Raw genomic sequence first — 22032 nt, forward strand, 5'->3', positions numbered from 1 at the left:
AATTACTTGTGCCTCAAAAAGGGATGTCTACGTGGGATTAGACTTACATTCTAACCATAGTTGTAAATTCAGTTTCGTTTCGTCCGGAATGGACAAAACAAACCGGTTTCGTTTAAATTCCGGAACGAAATTCCAAAAATTTCGTTCCGGTCAAAATTTCATTCCATTCCGACCATTCCGGACGAAATTTTCCGAAATCCTGAATTTCATCCGGAATGGACGAAATTCTCCATTCCGGCCGGAATCGTGCATAACGGCTAGTTTGACTGGATTTTGCAGAATTTACGACAATGCCCCTGCAACAGCTCTTTTTGGTTTTTGACCATTTTAACCTCAAAATGTGACCGTTTATAGCTGTTGGGAAGGGTATTTTAGTCATTTTTAAATGCACAATCAATTAAAAACTCTATAAATAGCCTTTTCCCTACCTTCTTATCATCCACCTTCACATAAGTGATTCTCCTTCTTTCTCTACTTTCATTTACATTATCTATTCTACTAAATTTCCTTCAAGTTTACCCTCTTCTTCAACTCAATCCATGTCTATTTTGGAGCAAAGGGAAGGCATACATTCAACTTACCACTACAAGGTTAAGAAGTTAAGAACTATTTCCAATGGCTTATTTCAAGTGTGAAGGCTAATTTTTTCTTCTTCTCTTCAACTCAAGTTCAACCTCAAGGTTCTCTTTATTTCTTTCCATTTCCTTTCTTTTATTTCTTACTTCATTTGTCCCCTTCTACTTCATTTTATTATAATTTGTTTCAATTTTCTTTCTTCTAATTCATTTTCCCCCTTCTTCTACTTCATTTCAGAATGAGTGGGTCGGGCTCGGGACCTTCTGCAGGAGCATCCTCTATTGGTTCGGCACCCGCTAGATCGGATGACCCGGCATGGGCTTACGGTACATTGGTTTGGGGTCAAAGAAATAAAATAACTTGCATATTCTGTGGCAAAGTCATATCGGGTAGAGGTATAACCCGCTTGAAAGAACATTTAGCCTGTTCCTGGTGAAGTAGCATCATACAAAAAAGAGACTGAAGATGTAAAATATCGAATGAAGCAACTTTTAGATGCAAAGAGAAAAGAAAGGGCTAGGATGAGCATATCCAGAGCAGAGGTTGGAGGTTTTTATGGCACACCAGACGAAGAAGAAGAGCAGGATGAAGAAGACATTGGCACACAATTGCCTCTAGTCCCTCAACGAAGAGGTAAGGAAGTTCTTGTAGAACCGAGTAGTACAAAAAGGAAGAAGAAGGGAATCACAGGAGGGATCAGGAATTTCTTTGCACCACGAACAACCCCTGGAGCCCAGCCAAGCATTAAAAGTGCTTTGGCTACTAAAGAAACAATGGATAGAGCAGACATGGCGGTTGGCATGCTTTGCTACGATGCCAATCTCCCTTTCAACGTTGCCAATTCACCTTTATGGCAACCTATGTTTGACGCTGTGAATGTCGTGGGTTCGGGTTATAAGGCACCTACTTATCATGCTTTAAGGGGTCCCATTTTGAAGAATACAGTGGATGAGGTAAACAACTACTTGGAGGAGATTAAGATGTCATGGAGATACACTGGCTGTAGCATTATGGCAGATGGATGGACAGACACCAAACAACGTTCCCTAATCAACTTTTTGGTGTACTGCCCTAAAGGAGTCATATTCCTCAAATCCGTTGATGTATCTGGCATAGTGAAGAATGCCGATGAATTATACAATATCTTTGCAAAGATTGTCGAAGAGGTGAATCCGGAATATGTGGTGCAATTTGTAACTGACAGTGAGCCAAGTTACAAAGCTGCTGGGAAAAGACTAGAAGCCGCGTTTGGTACATTCTTCTGGACTCCGTGCGCAGCTCATTGCTTAGATCTCATCTTGGAGCATCTGTGCAAACCGACTGTATTTCCTCACATAGCAACCACAATTGAGAGGGCTCGAACGATTACAAAGTTCATCTACAACCATGGAAGCCTCTTGAATTTGATGAGGAAGAAGTTCACAGGTGGGAAGAAGTTGTGCCACCCTGCTGCAACCAGATTTGCTACAAATTTCATTAGCATACAAAGTCTGGTGTTGAATCGAAAAGCACTTCAGCAGATGTTTGTGTCTGATGAGTATAGTACTAGTAGGTTTGTCCAACACCCACTGAGTGAAGGGGTAGTTAGTACTGTGTTGGATAAATCTTTTTGGGACCAATGCAAGTACATTCTAAACATCAGCGAGCCTTTAGTGAGAGTGCTGCGCTTGGTAGATCGGCAGGACAAACCGGCGATGGGTTACCTATATGAGGCCATGGATAAGGCCAAAGAGAACATCAAGGAGAGGTTGAAGAGAAAATCAGATTACAATCCCATCTGGAGGATCATCGACCAAAGATGGGATAGGCAACTCCACAGTCCCTTCCATGCAGCAGGATATTTTCTTAACCCTGCTCTCTTTTTCACTCCTACCTTCTCTAGGCACAGTGAAGTAACCAGAGGCTTGTTGGCATGCATCACTCGACTGGTACCTGATGAAGGTACACAAGACCTCATCACCAATCAGATTGAGGATTATCGAGAGGCTAAGGGTATGTTTGGAATGAAGCTTGCAATCCGCAACCGAACGAAGTTGGGACCAGGTATATTTGAGTTTTTTGTTTAATTAAGTATAATTCATTTTAACTTTCAGTTTCTCAACAAATAATGCTTTACTATTTGTTACTTTACAGTTGCATGGTGGAATCAATTCGGATGTGACGTGGAAGAATTACAGACCTTTGCGATCAGAATCCTCAGACAGACCTGCAGTGCGACTGGGTGTGAAAGGAACTGGAGCACCTTCGAACACATTCACTCTGCAAAGAGAAATAGGTTGGAGCACCAGAGATTAGATGACTTGGTGTTTGTCCATTACAATCTTAAGTTTCGAGAAAGATATACAATGTAATATAATGTTTTCAACTCTCACCTCATCACTTTAAGCTTTTAAGTTTAACCTTTGACATTAAACTTAATGTTTTCCTTTTCAGGGACTTGTTGAGGAAATCATCTACCACTAGTGACCCTTTGAGCATAGACCATCTGGATGTCATGATGGATTGGGTTGCAAAAGAAGAAGATGTCATATTCACGCCGGAAGACATTGGGTGGGAAATCTTGAAGCACCTACTGCTGTGGTTGGGGCCGGGGACGACGACGACTTTCTCATGCCTCTTGAAGAAGATGTCCCTACTGGTGGTCCAGGTGGTGATGACGGTGGCGGCGACGACGAAGAAGACATTGAGTATGATCATCCGGGTTATGATGACTGAGAGTTGTTGCTACTAGCTATTGTCTATGTTTCACTTTCATGTATCTTTTTTTTTTATGTTTTTCTATGTATCAGACTATCAGTTGGACTTGTGCAAGACTTTATGTGTTTAAGTAATGAATATGCCTTTTGGGACACATATTTTGGACTATTTATTAGTTTTTCATCTTTTTCTATTGATTTTATATTTTTTTGGATTTTTCTCATATTTTTTAATATATTTTTTGTGTGAACGAAAAGTTTCGACCGAAATGCACCGAAATGACCGAAATCCCACCGAAATTCCGTTTCGGTGGCCAAAACAAAATGGCGACCGAAACGGAATTTACAACTATGATTCTAACACAAGACAATTACAAACAAATCTTCAACTTTGAAGCTCTTCATGTCTTGGTCACTTCCATGGATCTTCTCTTAATTCTTTGGCTCTTCAAGATGTCTCCTTGATTTATCCAAGCCTTCGAATTCCTTTGGCTTCCAATGAGATGTCTTCAATTGGTTCATGCCACGATCCATGCTTCCTTGACTTTGGTGTTTGATTTCTTGATTTTCAATACATGCAATTCTAACACAAGACAATTACAAACAAATCTTCAACTTTGAAGCTCTTCATGTCTTGGTCACTTCCATGGATCTTCTCTTGATTCTTTGGCTCTTCAAGATGTCTCCTTGATTTATCTAAGCCTTCGAATTCCTCTGGCTTCCAATGAGATGTCTTCAATTGGTTCATGCCAAGATCCATGCTACCTTGACTTTGGTGTTTGATTTCTTGATTTCCAATACATGCACTTTGAAACATCAAGCACATTAGATAAACAACACAGATCAACTTGTGTTTGGAATCATCATAACAAGAAAGTAATGCCAAGGTGGGAACCATTGGGCTTACAGTCATGAAGATGTTTAGTTGTATTCTAGAGGATGCAACTCAACATGGTCGGATTGACACTCGCTTCATTAAAGGTAGCCTCAGGATTACACATCTTCTCTTTGCCGACAATGTGATGATATTTGCTGATGCCAGGAATTCTAGAATGATTAGAAAAGTTCAGACATAGCTCCGAATTGGAGATAAATCGGAGGGAATGTGAGGTATTCTTTGCAACAACAAAAGATACTACCAAAAACTATATCTGTAATATCCTAAACATAAAAAAGGGCCACCTCCCTATCAGGTATCTTGGCTTACCGTTGATCACAACCAAACTTACTTCGAAGGATTGTCAGCAGTGTTCTAAAAGGCGGCCGCCCAGGCGTGGAAAAAACGCACCGCCCAGGCCCTAGGCGTTTAAAAAAGCGGCCTCACCGCCTGGGCGTTATTAGGCGGCCGCCCAGGAGATGAGGCGGCCGCCCAGGCGATGTGCGTGGGCCTGGGCAGGGCGGGTTTGGGCGGTGTGATAAAAGAGGGGGTGTTTGAAGTAATAAAAGGGGTGCCTTTTTAGTTATTTTAATTTTTAAAGAGGAATGTAAGAGAACTTGATGAAGATAATTTTCAATTGGATGATGAGACAGAGGATGAGGGGGTGGATGAGGAGATTGTGTTTGAAGAATCAGATGAAGATAGAGTCTTGGTCTTGGGGGAAGAGGACAATGATTTATGAAAACTGAAGAAGTGCTTGGATCTTAATCTTTTTTTGGTTATGGATTTGTGTTGTATTGTTAAATACTTAAATTATTAAGTATTTTAAGCTTAATTTCTTATTAAGTTTTTGACTTTTTGTTATTATTTAATGTTTAGTGCTTATGCATAAAATGGTTTGGATTGTTATGTATTCAAGTACTTATATTTTATATAAAAAAATGCAAGAAATTATGAAAATATATTAATATCTAAAAAAAAAATGAAAAACGCCTAGAAACGCCTGGGCGCTGGGAGGTCAGTCAGCCGCCCAGCTCCGCCCAGCGCTTTTTAGAACACTGATTGTCAGCCACTCCTGGGAAAGATCAGGGGAGAATTGCCCCGTGGACCAACAAACACCCATCTCGAGCAGGGAGGATAGAAGTTACAAAAATTGTTCTAAACTCTTATCAATTGTATTGGTCGGCTGCCTTTAATATTCCAACTGGGGTTCTCAATGAAATCGAAAAATTCTCAGAGATTTCATCTGGTCCGAGTGCGATCTTGATAGAAAATACCCCCTATCTCGTGGGATTCACTAAGTAAGCTGAAATCTGATAGGGGGGGTTGGAATTCGTAGACTCACTGATATTAACAAAGCTTCCCAGCTCCGGAAACTCTGGCACATCCTGATGGATAGCAAATCTCCTTGGGTTGAATGGTTCACCAAAAAATGCATTAGAGGTAGAAATTTTTGGCTTCTGAAGATACCACAAGTCCCAACATGCAAGTTAGGAGGAGAGACCACATGTCATCTATTTTTTTCGTGCTCTTATTCAGCATGGATCTGGCAATCCATCCTTTCAAATTCAACTACTAACGAAAGTCTCACAAAACTCTTTTGCTTTGTTTGGTTGCTCAAAGGTGGCTAGGAGATTAGTAGAAGAAGAATTCAAAGGGAAGTAGAAAAGCATGGAAGATGTATAGAAGATTAGTGGAAGAGTAATAAGTAGCGTTTGGTTCGGCGGCAATCCTCTAGAAGATTAGTGGAAGATGTAGGGGTGTCATTACTAATATAAAGGCTTTTAAAGAGAGAGAGGGAAGAGAGAGAAAGAGAGAAAAGAGAATAAGACAAGACCTTTTCTCCTCTTCTTCCACAAAAAAAGGTGAAATTTGGTTGGAAGATTAGAGGAATGAACATTTCCACCACATAGGCGCCACGTAGGAAAAAAGCCAATCATGATGTCTCAAACATGGTTGGGAGTCAAAGGGAGTTTCATTGCAAATTTGGCAAACAAACATGCTTGAGAAGATGTTTAGAAGATCAGCAGCGTTTGAAATGCCACTGATCTTCTAGCCTTTGGCAACCAAACAGAGAATTTGTGAAGAGGAAAATTGGATCTGGTCATCCTTCAAAGCTAATGGGCAAGTGGGAAAAGGGAATCGATTGGCCTTTGCGGCCTCCATCTACCACATTTGGTTTGAGAGAAACCGTAGAATCAATGATCCCACTGAAATGCACAAGCAGTCCATCCTTGCCAACATTCTCACCTCCATCAAAGTTCGTTTGGTGTACCTCCGATTGGATGATGATATTAATGACTGGAGTAGAAAATTTGCTTTCAACCTTGGCCTTCCTCTCTTCCAGAAAAACAAAACGCCAAGAATATGCAAATGGCTCCCTCCAAATGGTAACACCATAAAACTGAACTCTTTTTTTTTTAAAGATGACAATATTCATTAATCAAAAAATAATTACATAGATCGGGGACCAGTAGTCCCACATACATACTTTTTAAAAGATCAAGGGATATTAATCCACTAATCGAAGAAATTTCAACCAAAACTATCTTAAAAGACTTCCCCTGGTATTTCTAATACAAAAAACCTCATCCATTTTGACCCCCGGCCTCTTCTCACCATCCTAACTTAAAACCCAAAAAAGAAAGCTGGCGCACCAGCAAGAGGAAGAGAAGAACTAACTAAAAATTCCGATCATATCTACACCAACACAGTAGATATTCATCCTCTACGAACACCTTTTTAATTTCCTCACGAGGTAATCAACCTCAAATTCTAATTCTGCCTCTTTTGATATAAAGACAATGGCGTACTCAGGGACAGGTACCTCTTCCATCGGGTCCATTTTTACAGCGATTAGCTCCTCTAGCTTCCTAATACACAAAATTGTGTCCACTTCCCAGCTTAAAAGCCGCACGCTTTTCTCATCCACTAAACGATCCTTGAAGAAGGGGAGTTTGTATAATGGTATGCAGATGTCCTTGATATTATAAGTCCATGTCACTACGAAGAGCTCTTCCAGATTTTGCAAGTAATCCTCCTTATAAAGCTTCCATTGCCTCTTTATGAAGCTCTTAACAAATTCCCTTGGTGTTGGTGAATCTATGGAGGCTTTTGCTTCATCGTATCTCAAAGCCTTGAGATCCTTAAGATGTTTTACCCACACCGAGCAGTCAATGGGCTCCATCCTATTTCGCTTGCTGGCACGAGCATTCGATGGGCTGGAAGGGCTTGACTCCATTTTGCTTAGATGCAGGAGAGAAACCACTCAAACTGCCTGAAATGGGTTCCACGGGTTTGTACCTAATGTATAAAACTAGGTTTTCAACACGTTAAAAGGAGAACGGTACCCTTCTTTTTTCTAATGCCGCCTTTTCTTCTATTGATCTTTTATCTTCCCCACGCAATCAATTCATGATGCACATCAATTTCGAGGGAACCGCGGTCACCACTATCTTTACGAGACGGTGGCAAAAGCCTACCATAAAGCTGCACTTGTTAAGAGATTGGATGCAATTCCGCCTGACATAGTTCCCCATGATAATGGGTCAAAATTAGACTAATATCTATCTCCATTCCCTCTAAAAAATACCATTACTCCTTACCCCTAGGGACCAAACATCAATTTAAGTCCAATTATACGATTCTCAACAGCTCTACCAGATTGAGATTACCATATTTCAACAAGAAACATTGTCTACTAAAACATCCGGACTCTCCTACCTCAGAAGCCCAGCGACATTGGGAGCAGATGAAGCTCCCAATGTCAAGAACCATCCTCTTACCCGAAGACATCACACAGGCGGGGAGGATTGAGGAGAAGAAGAAACCTTCCGGGTTCCCGCTCAAGAACTCCACCGAAAGGGCGAGTGGGCGGGTGGTTCCTTATCAATCGATGTGCTCCTGGTAGTCTGTCGCTATTCTTATCATAAGCCCTCCTCCAAGTTTGGTCACCAAGTATCTGTAGACTTCTTTTACTAGATTTGGAGCCTTGGTACTCAATCCTTTAGGCGTAGGCTCAATTATGCCCTTCTTGCGGATACCCAACGCCCGTTTTACTTTGGCCTTTAGTATAGAATTATCATGCACCATTGGAGTAGAATTTCGGCTCCTCAAATTGGTCTTCCAAGAATGGTCCACCTGACCAGAAAATATACTTTTAAGGGGGGAGGCAGATTGCTGAGGTACAGAGCTATATATGTCCCTTCTAATGACCATAGGTAGAGAGTTCATAGATTGACAGTCATCAACAACGGATACTATAGCTTTTTCAGCGAGAGAGACTATGGGGAACCCATCCAGATTTGACGGCTGGGGTTGAGATTTGAATTTTGAAATGTCCTGTGGAACCCCCAAATGATACCCGAGACAGAACAGACCAATCGAGGCAGGAAAGAGGGCCATGTGGCACAGAGGGATCAATAGCTCTCCTATCATCATTTACCCTAACCTCCGGCAACACAAAAGACAGACCCGGATCCGTCGCCCGATACCCCAGAGATTCGATCTGAAGCCCATCCAGGCCGGCCGAGTCAGGCTCGAGGACACCGGACTCGAGCTAGGGGTCGCTCCATCCATGGGGAAGCATATTTGAACGGCGCTTCCCTAGGACTGTTCACAAATTCCTGAAGTAGCTTCCGATCCGACGGTTGGGGTTCCTGAATTTCTACGCCTATTTTGAAGCAACTGTTTTGGGCCCGAATTTGGACAAATGATCTGGATAGTTTCCACTCCGTTGTATAGATTTTTGCCGAGGCATAGCTCAAACACTGACCGTGACTTCCTTCCATTTTTACTTCCAGGACCGATCCAAAGATGCTCTCCAAGGCTTCCACGGTCGATGTTGCCCACTAGGGGTGGACATGGTTTGGTTCGGTTCTGAGGTAAACCCATAACCGAACCACACATTGTCGGTTCCCAAAATCCTGAACCAGAACCGAACCGATGTAACCTGGAACCGAACCGAACCAGAACCGAATTTAATCAGTTCGGTTCGGTTCTGGGTTTAGGAGAAGTAAAAAAATGGAGCAAAAAACACCTAATTAGGATCCGAGGGAAACCCAACCCTTTTAGGATTCAAATGAGCCGTAGTACAAACAAGGGTTTATTCAATTCAAATTGAATCCATTGACAACCCTGCTCATATTTAAAAGGAAATGAAACCATTTAAAAATGATCTCAAACTTGAGACTAGAGGCATCAAACAGGCCCTAAATTTGTAATCACATTCCCATTGCTTTGAATCCAAGGCCATATTTGGCAACCATGAATATTTTTTCATGATTAGAACAAGAAAACAAAAAACCCAAAACCTTTCCAAAAAGTTCTTGAAGAAGAAAGAGAAAAACAGAAATTCAAAGAGGGATTAATACATAGTTACATACCTTCTTCTTCTTCTTCTTCTTCTTCAACTTCTTCTTCTTCTTCTCACAGTCGATGCCGGAAAGAGAGGCTTCAACTTCTTCTTCTTCTTCTCACAGTCGATGCCAGAAAGAGAGGCGGAAACGGAGTGGAGGCGGAAACAATGGAGGGGATGGAGGCACACGCGCGGAGGAAACGATAGAAAGAGTGGAGGCGGAAACGATAGAAAGATCTAGGGTTTCTTTCTTATCTTTTTTTATTTCTTATAATTTCTTTTGTCTTAAATATGATATCAGCAGTCTCTTTTTTGTTATACAAATTTGTAGTAGAATTAAAAATGATATCAACACCCCCCACTAAATAGTAATACTAATAGTTATTTGTCGGTTCGGTTCGGTCCTCGCTTCCAGGTCACCAGAACCATAACCGAACCGAGTGCCATCGGCTCCCTGATTCGGGACCCAGAACCAAACCGAAACAGCCGGTTCGGTTCGGTTCTTCGGTTAAAACCGGAACCATGTCCACCCCTATTGCCCACACATGAAAAGGGATTCCAATGAATTTAACCCAGATTGCCTTCTCTTATGCTAGTATCTCGGTCCCCATGTAGAAAGAGAGTGGAGAAAAGTGCCACAAGCCTTTTCCCCCATCTTGAAGGTTCTGGATGCCAGCTCCTCGTTCTCAAACATGAAGAGTACCTCATTCTGTGCAAGGATGTTAGGCTTAGTAAGGGTTGGGATATCCCAAAGACGTTTAGCCCAAATCCAAAGGTCATCAAGAGTCCAATCCTTCATTCTTATCCTACCAACCAACCAGGATTTTAGAGTTTGTCTTCGATCTTCCACTTCCTTCCCAGATATTGATAAGGTCAGAATTCCTCCCTCAAAGCTGGTTAGGATTCTCCCGGAGTCAAGCCAATCCCCCATCCCCCCCCCCCCCCCCCCCCGCTGTTGGTAGCTTCGGAGTCTCCAGCATCGATACACCTTTCATTCTCCCATATTGGCACCACCGACAATTTCTTCGCCATCTAAAATTATGGTAACCGCAACGGGAGCAAAATCAATCCCTCCGCCGGAGCAAAGGTCGGAGATCATCCTTGGCTTGGGCCATTTTTTTACAAGAGAGAAAGTCCATGTCCGAAGTTTTTGCACAACTGATTGACTCCTTCCTTCTTCTTAGCTGTTGTAGTAATCTGTTTCCATAAAACTGAACTCTGATGCATCATTGGTGGAAAACTCGGCGGCCAATGGAGTCCTTCTTTGTGATGGAGAAAGCAACATAATCAGGCTCTTCTCCTTTCAGGTTCCTATCAAAGACATCCATGAACTAGAGTTGGAAGCAATCCTACAGGGTATCCGCCTCGCTCTTGTCAACAAAATCTCACAAATTTGGATTGAGACCGACTCCTTTACTGCAACCAATGTTATTAATGGCGTCTGCAACTGGCCATGGAGAAAGATTCGAACACTTGAAAAAACCAGCATGCTCCTTGCTAAATTCATCACTTGGCACTTAACACATACTTGGAAGGAAGCTACCCAAGCGGCTGATTACGTCTCGAAAGTTGATTGCCCATATAAAGGAGAGTTTATCCCACTTCCTCTTATCCCTTCCCCCCTCTCTAAGATTGTACAAGATGATTCCATGGGAGTCTGCTACACTAGAATGTAATATCATTTCATCTTAATACACTGGTAGGAGTCATGCCAAACCCCAGCTTGCCTACAAAAAAAAATCAAGAGCTTCTCTAAAAGAGGAAATATTAAACTAAAAGAAATCATCACAAGCCACGATAATGAAGTAACTACATGGGCTGAGGAGCAGGAAAAGGTGACCTTTGACTTAATAAGCTGCTACACAGATGGGTATCATTCATGTCAAGACAGAAAGCATTTCGACTTCATTTCCGCAAAGAAGTTTTTATTGGTGAAGGTACAAATTGTCTGAAGAAAAATAATGCTACAAGATTAACCATCCGAGCAAGAACAATGATGAGTCAGAAATGGCTACATAAACTTATTAGACTATAAAGAGGAGGAACAAATGTACAGAGCCAGCACATTAAACAGAAGAGAAAAGTGCATGGGACCCATCCAAGCAAGAACATATCTCAAACAGGTGGTGGGCCCGACTTTTGCCGCTGCCATTTTGACCATGATCAGATACTGATACTTAAGCCTACACACTGAATTTTCAACGTACAACTGACGTGCAAAATGTGCATCTCTAATAAGGAATCTCTGATTAAATAACCCACAATTCTAAATTCTTAGTGGAAAATGCCAAACCAGAGCCAGGGTTTACGAGTTCAATGAAGCTAAATTTAACATGAGCTACATTGATTCTCAGATAGAATATCCTAAAATTCCCTCAAAATAATGATAATCTTAGCATGTTTCATATGGAAAGGAAATCAACAAAATCAAGAACAGAAGTAACCAACTAAATTAAAAGAATTAAAAAATAAATTGGAAAATTAAGTCGAACCGTCGGGTTTGCCGCGCCGATCCTGCCGGCTTCGCCGCAAGCTACAACACCCATTACCACCGTCACCTCCTTTAGCCCAAAGCTTAAACCTATCAACCATCTTCCTCTCCTATAAAAAAAAAGATATAAGTAAATTCCTCCCATTTACATTCTATGAACCCAAAATCTTAGTAATAAAAAAGAATGATCATGATGGTGAATTGGTGATGGAGGAGAGAGAGCACCTGTAAAGGTGCAAGCTTGGCTTTCTTGGCGAGAATGTTCGAATAAGAGAAGGAAGAAGGATTCCATGGAAATTTACTTGATGCTTTTAGGGTTTCCAAACAGGGGCGGATTGTCCGGCGTAACCACATCTCCCTCTTACCCCCTCTTTTCAGAAGCAAAATGTAAACTTCGATTGTGTGTGGGTGTCAGAGAGAAAGAGAGAGAGAGAGAGATGCACAAAAAGTTAGGGAAAATACGGATAGACCCCTTGGGGTTTGGCCATTTTCCTCTTTTAACCCTGGTTTGAAAGTTACCAACAACACCCGGTCAAAATGGCCACAGGGTTTGTATCTGTAACCTTTTTTGGGAAAAGAAAGGGAAAACGGCCAAACCACTGGGAGTGTTTCTTAACCTTCTCGCGCGACCCATAGGCCAAAAGATATAGATGCTTTATCGCTACTAGTAGAAGATGCACGTGCAAATGCACGTGCGGCTAAAATATTTTACAGCATGGTTTAGTTTTCACATGTATATGATTTCTTGGGCTTTCAAATATGTATTTTCAGAGATATTATGTCAAAATATTCAATATCAGGGCTCATTTTCTATTATCCCAAACTTTCTTTATCCCATTAAAAGCAATCTACTTAAAGCCATGGGTTTTGTTTTTTCTTTTTTAAAGCTTGTTCAAAACCACAACCTCAGTAGACTGTTGTTAGGTATTAGAAAACAGAAGCATAAATAATACCAAAACCACATAAATTAAATGGGTTTTTGGAAAAAGAGTAACCATCTATGCAATATTTGCAAAAAAATTAACATAGTTTAGAAATTTGCAAAAAAGAGGAAGGGCATTTGGCAATATTTTGCAAATGAAGCAAAATTATCCTTTACTTAAAGAATGTTAGGAGTGGCATTATGATCTTCCCATGACCCCTTGATTTTTATAGTTTTTATATGGTGTAAGCTTGCATAGTTCAGAATTTTTCAGAACACCATAGAATGATCCAAACCGCCCATTTGATGGGCCACAAAGTAAATAAGTTGAGACCCAAAAATCAATTCCAAGATGATCCTAGCCTTCTGATATATAGAGGAACTGCATGTTATGGAAACCTCTACAGATCGAATGGCTAGGATCATCCTATGTAGGGCTGCAGTTCAGGTTGGGCAGGTCGGGTTTTGAAGAACCCAACCCAACTCGAGAAATATATCGGGTCGGGTTTTTTTCCGGAAAACCCACGATTCCCAAACCTAGCCCTACCCATGATAAATCTCAGGTCGGGTCGGGTCAGGTTTTTTTACTTTGACGCAATTTTTTATGGAAAACTCTTGTTTGGCAAGGCAACTCAACTCATAAAAGTAGAAAAACTTAAGCATGGCAAACTCTTTATTGCATTAACTAATAACTAGTCCAAAGAGAATAAATTGATGCAACCAAATGAAAATGATTATACTCATATGAGATAAACAACAAACTATTTAGTGCATTAACTATTTTGTTGAAACTTGAAACCCTAGAGCTAAAGGGGGGGAACAAACAGAAGATGGAAAGAGTCTTTGTGATTGCGCGTGTGCGTGAGTTTTACTTTTAAGTTTTCACTTTCAAAGTAACAAAGTTTTAGAAGAAAAAAATACATACTATAACTTAAGTAACTCGGGTCGGGCCCCATCAAACCCGGCTCGACCCAAGATTCATGTGGGCTTTTGGATTATAAACCCGGCTCGACCCGAAACCCGAGAAACATGAACCCAACCCAAGCTATTTTCGGGTTGGGTCGATGCGGGTCGGGTAAAACTCGACCCAAGTTGCAGCCCTAATCTTATGGAAGGCTTGGATCATGCTATTGAAATGATTTTTTTTGGGCACAGCTTATTTACGCTATAGCCCATCAAATGGACAGTTTGGATCATCCTATGGTGTGGACTGTACCAGACTTTTGAAAATATTGAACTAAATGGGCTTACACCATATATTTTTTTTTGTTTTTAAGGTAATTTGCTTGTGAATCCATTAATTTCTTCAAATGATTTACTTTTGTTTCTGGAGATACTTTTCTTTTTGTAATGTTCCTTCTTAACATGCGAGATATTATGATCTTCCCACATCCCTTGGTTTTTATAATGACACCCATTAAGAGCCATGCTTGAAATAATGTGGTGCACACAGTACAACACAACCAAAACCTGATACATCACACCATTGGTTGATCCGAACCATTCAGTTGCTAGCCATTGCATTATTAATCCCACATCCAAAAAAATGTTTATTGCTTGTTGATTTTAGAGGTGCAACTCAGGTTGATGTTTGTAGGAATTCAGGTTGAGCTTTTACCTTAATAAAATCAGGTGGATTCGGGTTGATTCCAATTCATTGATTAACAAATGCTCAACACTACCCGACCCAAGTTGCACCCCTAGTTGATTTCCCCGTATGATAGTTGAGCACAAACTCCATGTCTAACAAAAACTAACATAAAATTAGGTGTTATGATTGGATTATTGACTGATTATTAATGTGCAAAATAGCTTATTTTAAAACTAGAATTTTTATTTGGTATAAGCCCATTTAGTTCAACATTTTCAAAAAGTAGGGTACGGCCCACACCATAGGATGATCCAAACTGTCCATTTGATGGGCCACACCTTAAATAGGTCGTGCCCAAAAAATCATTTCCATTAGATGATGCTAGCTTTCCATAGGATGATCCTAGCCTTCCGATCTGTGGAGGTTTCCATAACATGCAATTCTCTATAGATCAGATAAGGCTAGGATCATCTAATGGAAATGATTTTTGAGGCACGACCTATTTATATTGTGGCACATCAAAGGGACGGTTTGGATCATCCTATGGTGTTTTGAAAAATACTGAACTACTTATACCATATAAAAACTCTCTAAAAAACAAGGGGGTGTAGGAAGATCATAATGCCACTCCTAACATTCTTTAGATAAAGGGACCCCCTCTCTCTTAATGAGCATTCTCTGTTAACTCTTCTTAGCCCATCGTGTAAAAAGAACTTGTGGTTCTCTCTTGTCCTCGTCTCCTTTAACCCCCACCTCCTGTGAAAAGGCCATAGCCATCACTTCATCTCCTACCTATGTGTCTCTCCACCTCTTCTACGATTCATTTTTTTAGGAAACCCCCGCTTTAATCAAACAGCAATACTAAGATAGATACTCTCTGCACAATAGAAAAAGGAAAAAAAATCCCTCTTTCTTCAATCAAGTTTGATAGGGCAGAAAATGAGCTACCCAGTCATAAAACGACAGTTGGCAGGGGCAAATAGGGCAATCACCCCTCAAAAGGATACTAGGGGTAAAAACGTAATCCCCTCTCCAAAGAAGCTTCCAGAAACAAACCCTGCCTAACAACAGGCTGACACCTGTCCCAAGGGGTAAAAGGGTAATCTGGTACCCAAACATTCACTATAAATAGCCCTCATGAGGACAAGGTAAGGGACCGAATCCCAAAAAATTACTATTCATAGCTTGGATTTCCCTATTTGCACCCAATACTAGTGTCGAAGGGCCGGGCCGGAGTTACGGCTCCGGGTTGGTCTTCTGACCGGGTGTTCATCTGTGTAGGACATATTCTCCTAACCAGTTTAGTGACCGGAACTTGCCAGCTCATCTCTCACGCCACTGTCTTATTTGTTACTAATTTTGACCGTAACAAAGTTCAAACAAAGGTTAACCAAGAAAATCCAATGATCATCTCAGGCCTTGTCGTTGTTGAAAATAATAGCAGCTCCAAAACTATTGACATAGTTGATACCAGTTCTAATAATATTTGCAATGGTCCCCAAATGCACCATGAAAACAGCAAACCCAAGAGGCAAAGGAGCCAAACCCAAGAGGGCTCAAGAATCCATTCATCCGAGAAGAATATATTGATTGAGTTGAAGAACTTTCTTTGATTCTCCATGATTGTGTTGGGTATATAATATAACCCATGTATGTTCTAATATAAGCCCAATAAGATAATGGACTGGTGTAGTGGGCCTACATGGGCTATAGTCCATTAACCAGTCATTAACCCCAGTGTATCTCTATATATAAGGGCTGGAGGCAACAAACTTGGTATTCCAAACTAGATACCTTAGGTGTAATGCTTCAAGCAACCTCTTGCTTGACCTAATTCCTCTGACAATCTTGAAGCATTAATATCAAACCCTAATTTTTGATCTTCGGCTTCACTCTAACGATTTTGTTCTCCTCCAAATCATATTCAAAAGAGTGTTTTTAGGTGTGAGGGGATCCCTCGATTGTGGCAATCTCACGGCAGTAGTATTCCGGAAAAAAGATTTGGGCGAGCGTTTCTTTCCCTCCCTCCAAGTTGATCTCTCTCATGTGCAAAAGAAAAAGGATGCCTGCCTCTTCTCTCGTGTAAAAAAAGGGGGACGTCAAGCTCATCTCTTTTTCATCTTGTTTTTCTTTCTTTTCTAATTTATTGGGGTATCTTCTACCATGGGTTCTAGAAAGAGAATCTGAGAAAGAATTTCATTCGGTGGAGGTTTTCCATCAAAGTGAGGTAATCTACTCCTTGTAATTTAGCCCACTGTTTTGTAGAGAAGGCACAAGATTTCACTATTCTTGTTTTTTGCTCGAAAATCTTGTGGACCAAATATAATCTTGGTTTGACCGAGGTTTTGGTGGTTGAAGCGTTCATCTAGTGGTGAACAAACAGAGATCGACTGCTTCAATTTGTGGCAATTTGTTTTTCGACGAAGCCACAAACAGAAATCGATTCCTTTTTGGAGTTTTTTGTGCGTATACCATCTATTTTGGTGGTTGTTCCATCTATTTTGAGCGTGACTACAACCCTTACACTTGGATTTTTTCCATCCATTGCCGAACCCTTGTTCAATCCTCTTGGTGGACGGAAATCTTTGTCTGGCCGCATCCCTTGGGGCTGAATATCGTTTCAAGGGTACAATACCTTTTGCAAACCGCGGAGGCCGAAACCCTTTTTTGGGTTGGGATCACACTTCGAACAATCCTTGGATCTTACATTGCTGGTGCCACCTTTAGAACCAACATTACTTTGATCCGAAGCTGTGAAGAGGCTCTTAAAATCAGGTGTAGAAACTTTTGGTTCGGTTCTTTGATTCGGCTTGGTTTTTTGGTTCTTTGATTTGGTACTGTGTTTTGCCATTCAGGTGCACTCTTTCTAATGTTTTATTTCATCTAAATAATACAATGGAACAAAGTTCTCTTCCGTTTGAGATGGTCAAACTTCAATCCTTTAGTGGGTCTGAATTTAATTCATGGAAGCGGAAGACTCAATTCGGTCTAAAATATATGAATTGTTTTTACACCGTTTTGAGTACCTTTGCTGACTTGACTGAAGAAGTTAATGAATCTCAATGGTTTAAAGATGAGGATTTCTGCAAAGACTACTTGTTGAATTTTCTTTCAGATCGTCTTGTAGAAACCTATAGTAAATATAACACTGCTAAAGAAATATGGGACAACATAGATGCTCAATTCAAGAAGGAGGAAGAATTGTTCAAGACGCATCTGGTGGACAAATTCATGGATTTCAAGTTTCAAGAGGACAATGAAATCACTCCTCAAGTGACTGATCTTGAGAATTTGAGATCTAAGTTAAACAATGAGAAAATTGTAGTCTGTGATTCGTTTCTTGTGGGTGCAATCATATATAAACTACCATCTGCATGGCACTCTTTAAAAACTGAAATGTATAGGAAAACGGTGCAAGTGGGACTGGATGATCTCAAACGATTCATTCGAATCGAAGATGATAATCGAGCCAGGAATAACTTGGAGATGGTTAGACAGCAAAAGTCTGCTCCTAACGCGGTAACAAATCCCAAGAAATTTCCTCGAAAATCCAATTTACCTAAAAGTGAACCCAAGTTGGAGGCAAAAAAGACTATCTTTCAGAAAAATAAGGGCAAGTGCCACAACTGTGAGAGATGGGGTCACTTTGCTGCAGATTGTACGCAACCTAAGAAGGTTAAATCTGACACACCACAAAAGGAAGCTCATATGATGGTGGGCAGTGCTGAGCCTAAACTATGTTGGGCAACGGTAAGGCCAGTCCCTCTTCAGACTGGTGGTTAGATACAGGAGCCACCTGTCATATTTGCAACTCTAAGAAACTACTTGCAGATGTTGTTACCGTGAAAAAGACCGTTACAGTGGCTAGTGGAGCAGAGGCAGCGGTGACTCACACTGGTACTGCGAACTTGGTTCTTTCTTCAGGAAAAATACTAACTTTAAAAAAATATTAAAGTAGTTCCAGCTATTCAAAAGAATTTAATTTATATTAGTCTTTTAGACAATGCTGGCATGTGTTCATCTTTTTTGGGTGGTAGAGTAACTTTAACTGTTAACTCTTATTATTTTGGTTGTGCTTTCTTAATCGATGGTATGTATTTAGCAAATGAAACTATTCGTCAGGTTAGTTCCACTCTTATTGATCCTAAGTTGTTACACAATAGATTGTGACATGTGAACTTATAGGGAAATGGTTCACCTTGCTAAAACTTATAATATACCTTTAGATACTTCGATTAGATTTGACAGATGTGAAGTGTGTGCACAAACCAAGATCACTAGAAAACATTCTCGTTCGGTTTCTAGGAGCACACAACTTCTTGAGTTAATACATTCTGACCTCTGTGACTTTAAAAGTTTCACTACTAGAGGTGGTCGGAAGTATTTAATCACTTTTATAGACGATTTTTCTAGATATTGTCATATTTATCTCTTAAAATCGAAAGATGAAGCTTTTGATAAATTTAAAAATTTCAAGAATCGTGTTGAAAATCAATTGAACTTGAAAATTAAGCGATTTAAGAGTGATAGAAGAGGAGAATACACTTTGACAGAGTTCAAGGAATTCTGTGCCTTTCAGGGCATAATACTTGAAACTACTGCTCCTTAGTCGCCTCAATCTAATGGGATAGCTGAACGTAAGAACATGACGTTAACTGAAATGTTAAACTCCATGTTATTGACAGTTGGCATGCCTACTAGCTATTGGGGAGAAGCAGTTTTAACTGCAAATCACATCCTGAATAGAGTACCACACTCTAAGTTGACCTCTACTCCTTATGAGTTATGGCATAAACGTCCTTGTAGATATGACACTGTTAAGACTTGGGGTTGTATTTCTTATGTGAGGATACAAGACTCTAGGAGACCTAAGGTAGGACCTGGAACCAACACTTGTGTTCATCTAGGTGGTGTAGAAGATAGTGCTGCTGATCGGTTTTTGGATCTATCTACCAATATGGTTATAGAATCTAGAGATGCAGTATTCTTTGAGAATAAATTTCTCAGAGATCATGATTTGACTATACCTAGCGATACTGAGATTGTTACAAAATCGCATGTAGAGTCTGAACAAAATATTTCTAACACCCGTCCTACACTGATTTTTGAATCAGAACCTTTAAGAGTTTCTACAAGAGATAGAGTACCCAAGAACTTTGGTGAGGACTTTGTGACCTATGATTTAGAGAATGATCCATCCTCCTAGAAGGAAGCGATGAGATCTAGGGACTCTTTGTTATGGGCAGAAGCCATTGATGATGAAATGAGCTCTCTGTTATAAAATCAAACTTGCCAGCTAGTCGATTTGTCAAAAGGGGCTAAGACTATATGCTGTAAGTGGATTTTGAAGAAGAAACTTAATCCTGACGGATCCATAGCTTGGTATAAAGTACATTTAGTAGCTAAAGGCTATACTCAAGTGAGTGGGATAGACTACTTTGATGTCTACTCACCGGTCTGTAATTTGGCTATGATAAGAATTCTTCTTGCTTTGGCATCTATTGAGCATTTTCTTGTGCATCAAATGGATGTAAAGACAACTTTTCTCAATGAAGAACTGTCAGAGGAAAGCTACATGAATCAACATGTAGGGTTTGTCATAAAAAGTTTTGAGAATAAAGTTTGTAAATTAAACAAATCTTTATTTGGTCTTAAACAAGAACCTAAATTGTGGCATCAAAAATTTGACAACAGTAAAGAGTTTTGGTTTTCTGATCAATTACTCGGATAAATGCATTTACTATCATTTTGTGTCGAACAAAGTCATGATTATTTGCTTGTATGTAGATGTTGATTCTTGTTTCCAATCTCTCCGTGGTGAGTTAAGTGAAACTAACCGTGGGTAAAGAATTCGACATGAAAAGACCTGGGTGTTGTTAACACCATTCTTGGTATGAAAGTAAGTTTTTGAAAGGCAAGGAATCACCCTTGACTTAGCCCATTTATATGAAAAACTACTTTCCTTTTGAGGATGCAGTGAGTGCAAACCGATTGAGACACCATTTGATTATACCAAGAAGCTGATCTCGAAGGCAGAGATAGTGTGAATCAGTTATATTATTCTAAACTGATTGGTAGTTTCATGTATGCTATGAGTTGCACTAGGCCAGACATAGCCTTTACAGTTGGCATGTTGAGTGGTTTCAGTAGTAATCCTCGCCATGAGCATTGGGATGCCCTTATGAGGCTGATGAGATACCTTAAAGGTACTCAAGGTTATGCTCTATGTTATAATGGTGTAGACACCCTATTTTGACTGAACCCTAATGGCATCGCTAGGATAGAAACCCCATCACTCTAGTGTTTTAGTCTCCCTAATTTGTTCCTAGAATAGTTTAGGGTCTTATTTAGGTCCCCATAAAATTTCATCGGAATCCGTCTCGGTTTGCCTAGTAAACGAGCGAAGTTTGTAGAGTAGTGTAGTGTAGGAATAAGGGTGGTGATTTAGCCAGAAAAGAGGGTGCACTGGAACCTGAAAGGCTAGTTCAAATTTGATGTGGTGGGCAGTCCTGGAGGATGAATGGGTGTGCAGGTTAATGTGCAGCATGATTAGGGGGTGCATTATCCAAGAGCAGGGCATTTTGGTAAATAGGAAAGATTCTTTTCTTCCTTTTCCAGTCTCAATTAGGCCAAATCATGAGCTAATGATATTTAAGGTTAGGATTAGTTGAGAGAGAATATTAGGAAGCTTACCTAGGTGGTTAAGTATTCTTTGATCTTAACCCTTGAATAAAAAGGTGATTTGAAGGGTTAAGATCAAAGGAGGAGAAGATATTTTGCACAAATTTTCTTCCCCCTGTTTTCTACTTGGTCCCCCCTGCTGGTATAAAAAGTAGTTATAAATACACTAGGATTGGTTGTCCATGGAAGGAGGGGGGTCAAATACATTTTATTTTTGCTTGGGTTTGTCTTACCCGAGGCACCTCCCATATATAACAAATGATTAGTCACAACTACACTACATAGGGCTATCTAGGTAGGGAGGAGGGGGTTCGGATATACCATTTCCCTTTATATAAAAGCAAGAGCATCACAGAAGGAGTAGAGCATTTGTTCATTTTTCCAGCAGAGAGAGAGAGAGAGAGAGAGAAGAGAATCTGATCCCCTCTACACATCTTCTCTGGTGGGTTCCTCACCGGAATCCGGCCACTTCCCCAATCACCACCACCCCTACCCAATAAAACCCACTTCTTCTTCCTCTGCACCTCCGATCACCTAATCTCTGACCACCACCACGATCTCTGACCACCTTGTTGCCGCCGGCCGAATCCCACCACCATCCCCTCTTTTCCGGCCATAACCTCCATGATTTCCAGATTCCATCATCCACCAAACCCATTTCATTTCCCTTTCTAGCCACTTCAAAAACCCATCTCTACTCCTTTACATCAGCCACCATTTTCTTCCCCAAACCCATTTCAAAACACCATTAAATCCAATCATCTTTCATCATCTTCCCCAACCCATATCTCATCCTCATTCCCACTAACCTCCATTAAACCCACCTCCATCTATTACCCCAA

General features: G+C 40.5%; 2 protein-coding genes across 3 annotated transcripts in view; one reads left to right on the plus strand and one right to left on the minus strand.

Annotated features, from left to right (window-relative positions):
• LOC143876071 (GTP-binding protein Obg/CgtA) overlaps positions 1–12471 on the minus strand; it is a 42663-nt gene extending 30192 nt beyond the window's left edge. For both annotated transcript variants that reach the window (XR_013250315.1, XM_077377725.1), the window contains exons 1-2: positions 12222–12471; positions 11998–12106 (exon numbers count right to left, since the gene is read on the minus strand). Coding sequence is in view for 1 of the 2 variants with exons in the window: in XM_077377725.1 (XP_077233840.1) it covers positions 11998–12106; positions 12222–12350 (238 nt within the window). In the remaining variant the exon portion in view is untranslated. The remainder of the gene's footprint in view (positions 1–11997; positions 12107–12221) is intronic.
• On the plus strand, positions 1031–3559 carry LOC143882328 (uncharacterized). Its single transcript, XM_077385872.1, has 3 exons — positions 1031–2619; positions 2710–2923; positions 3010–3559. The coding sequence occupies exons 1-3, from the start codon at positions 1056–1058 to the stop codon at positions 3305–3307; spliced, it is 2076 nt and encodes a 691-aa protein (XP_077241987.1). The 5' UTR covers positions 1031–1055; the 3' UTR covers positions 3308–3559.
• Positions 12472–22032: the final 9561 nt, after the last annotated feature.

Source organism: Tasmannia lanceolata, unplaced genomic scaffold (assembly GCF_043159265.1).
Source record: "Tasmannia lanceolata isolate RefF3 unplaced genomic scaffold, GAP_Taslan_0.1 ptg000002l, whole genome shotgun sequence".
NCBI classification, from domain to species: Eukaryota; Viridiplantae; Streptophyta; class Magnoliopsida; order Canellales; family Winteraceae; genus Tasmannia; species Tasmannia lanceolata.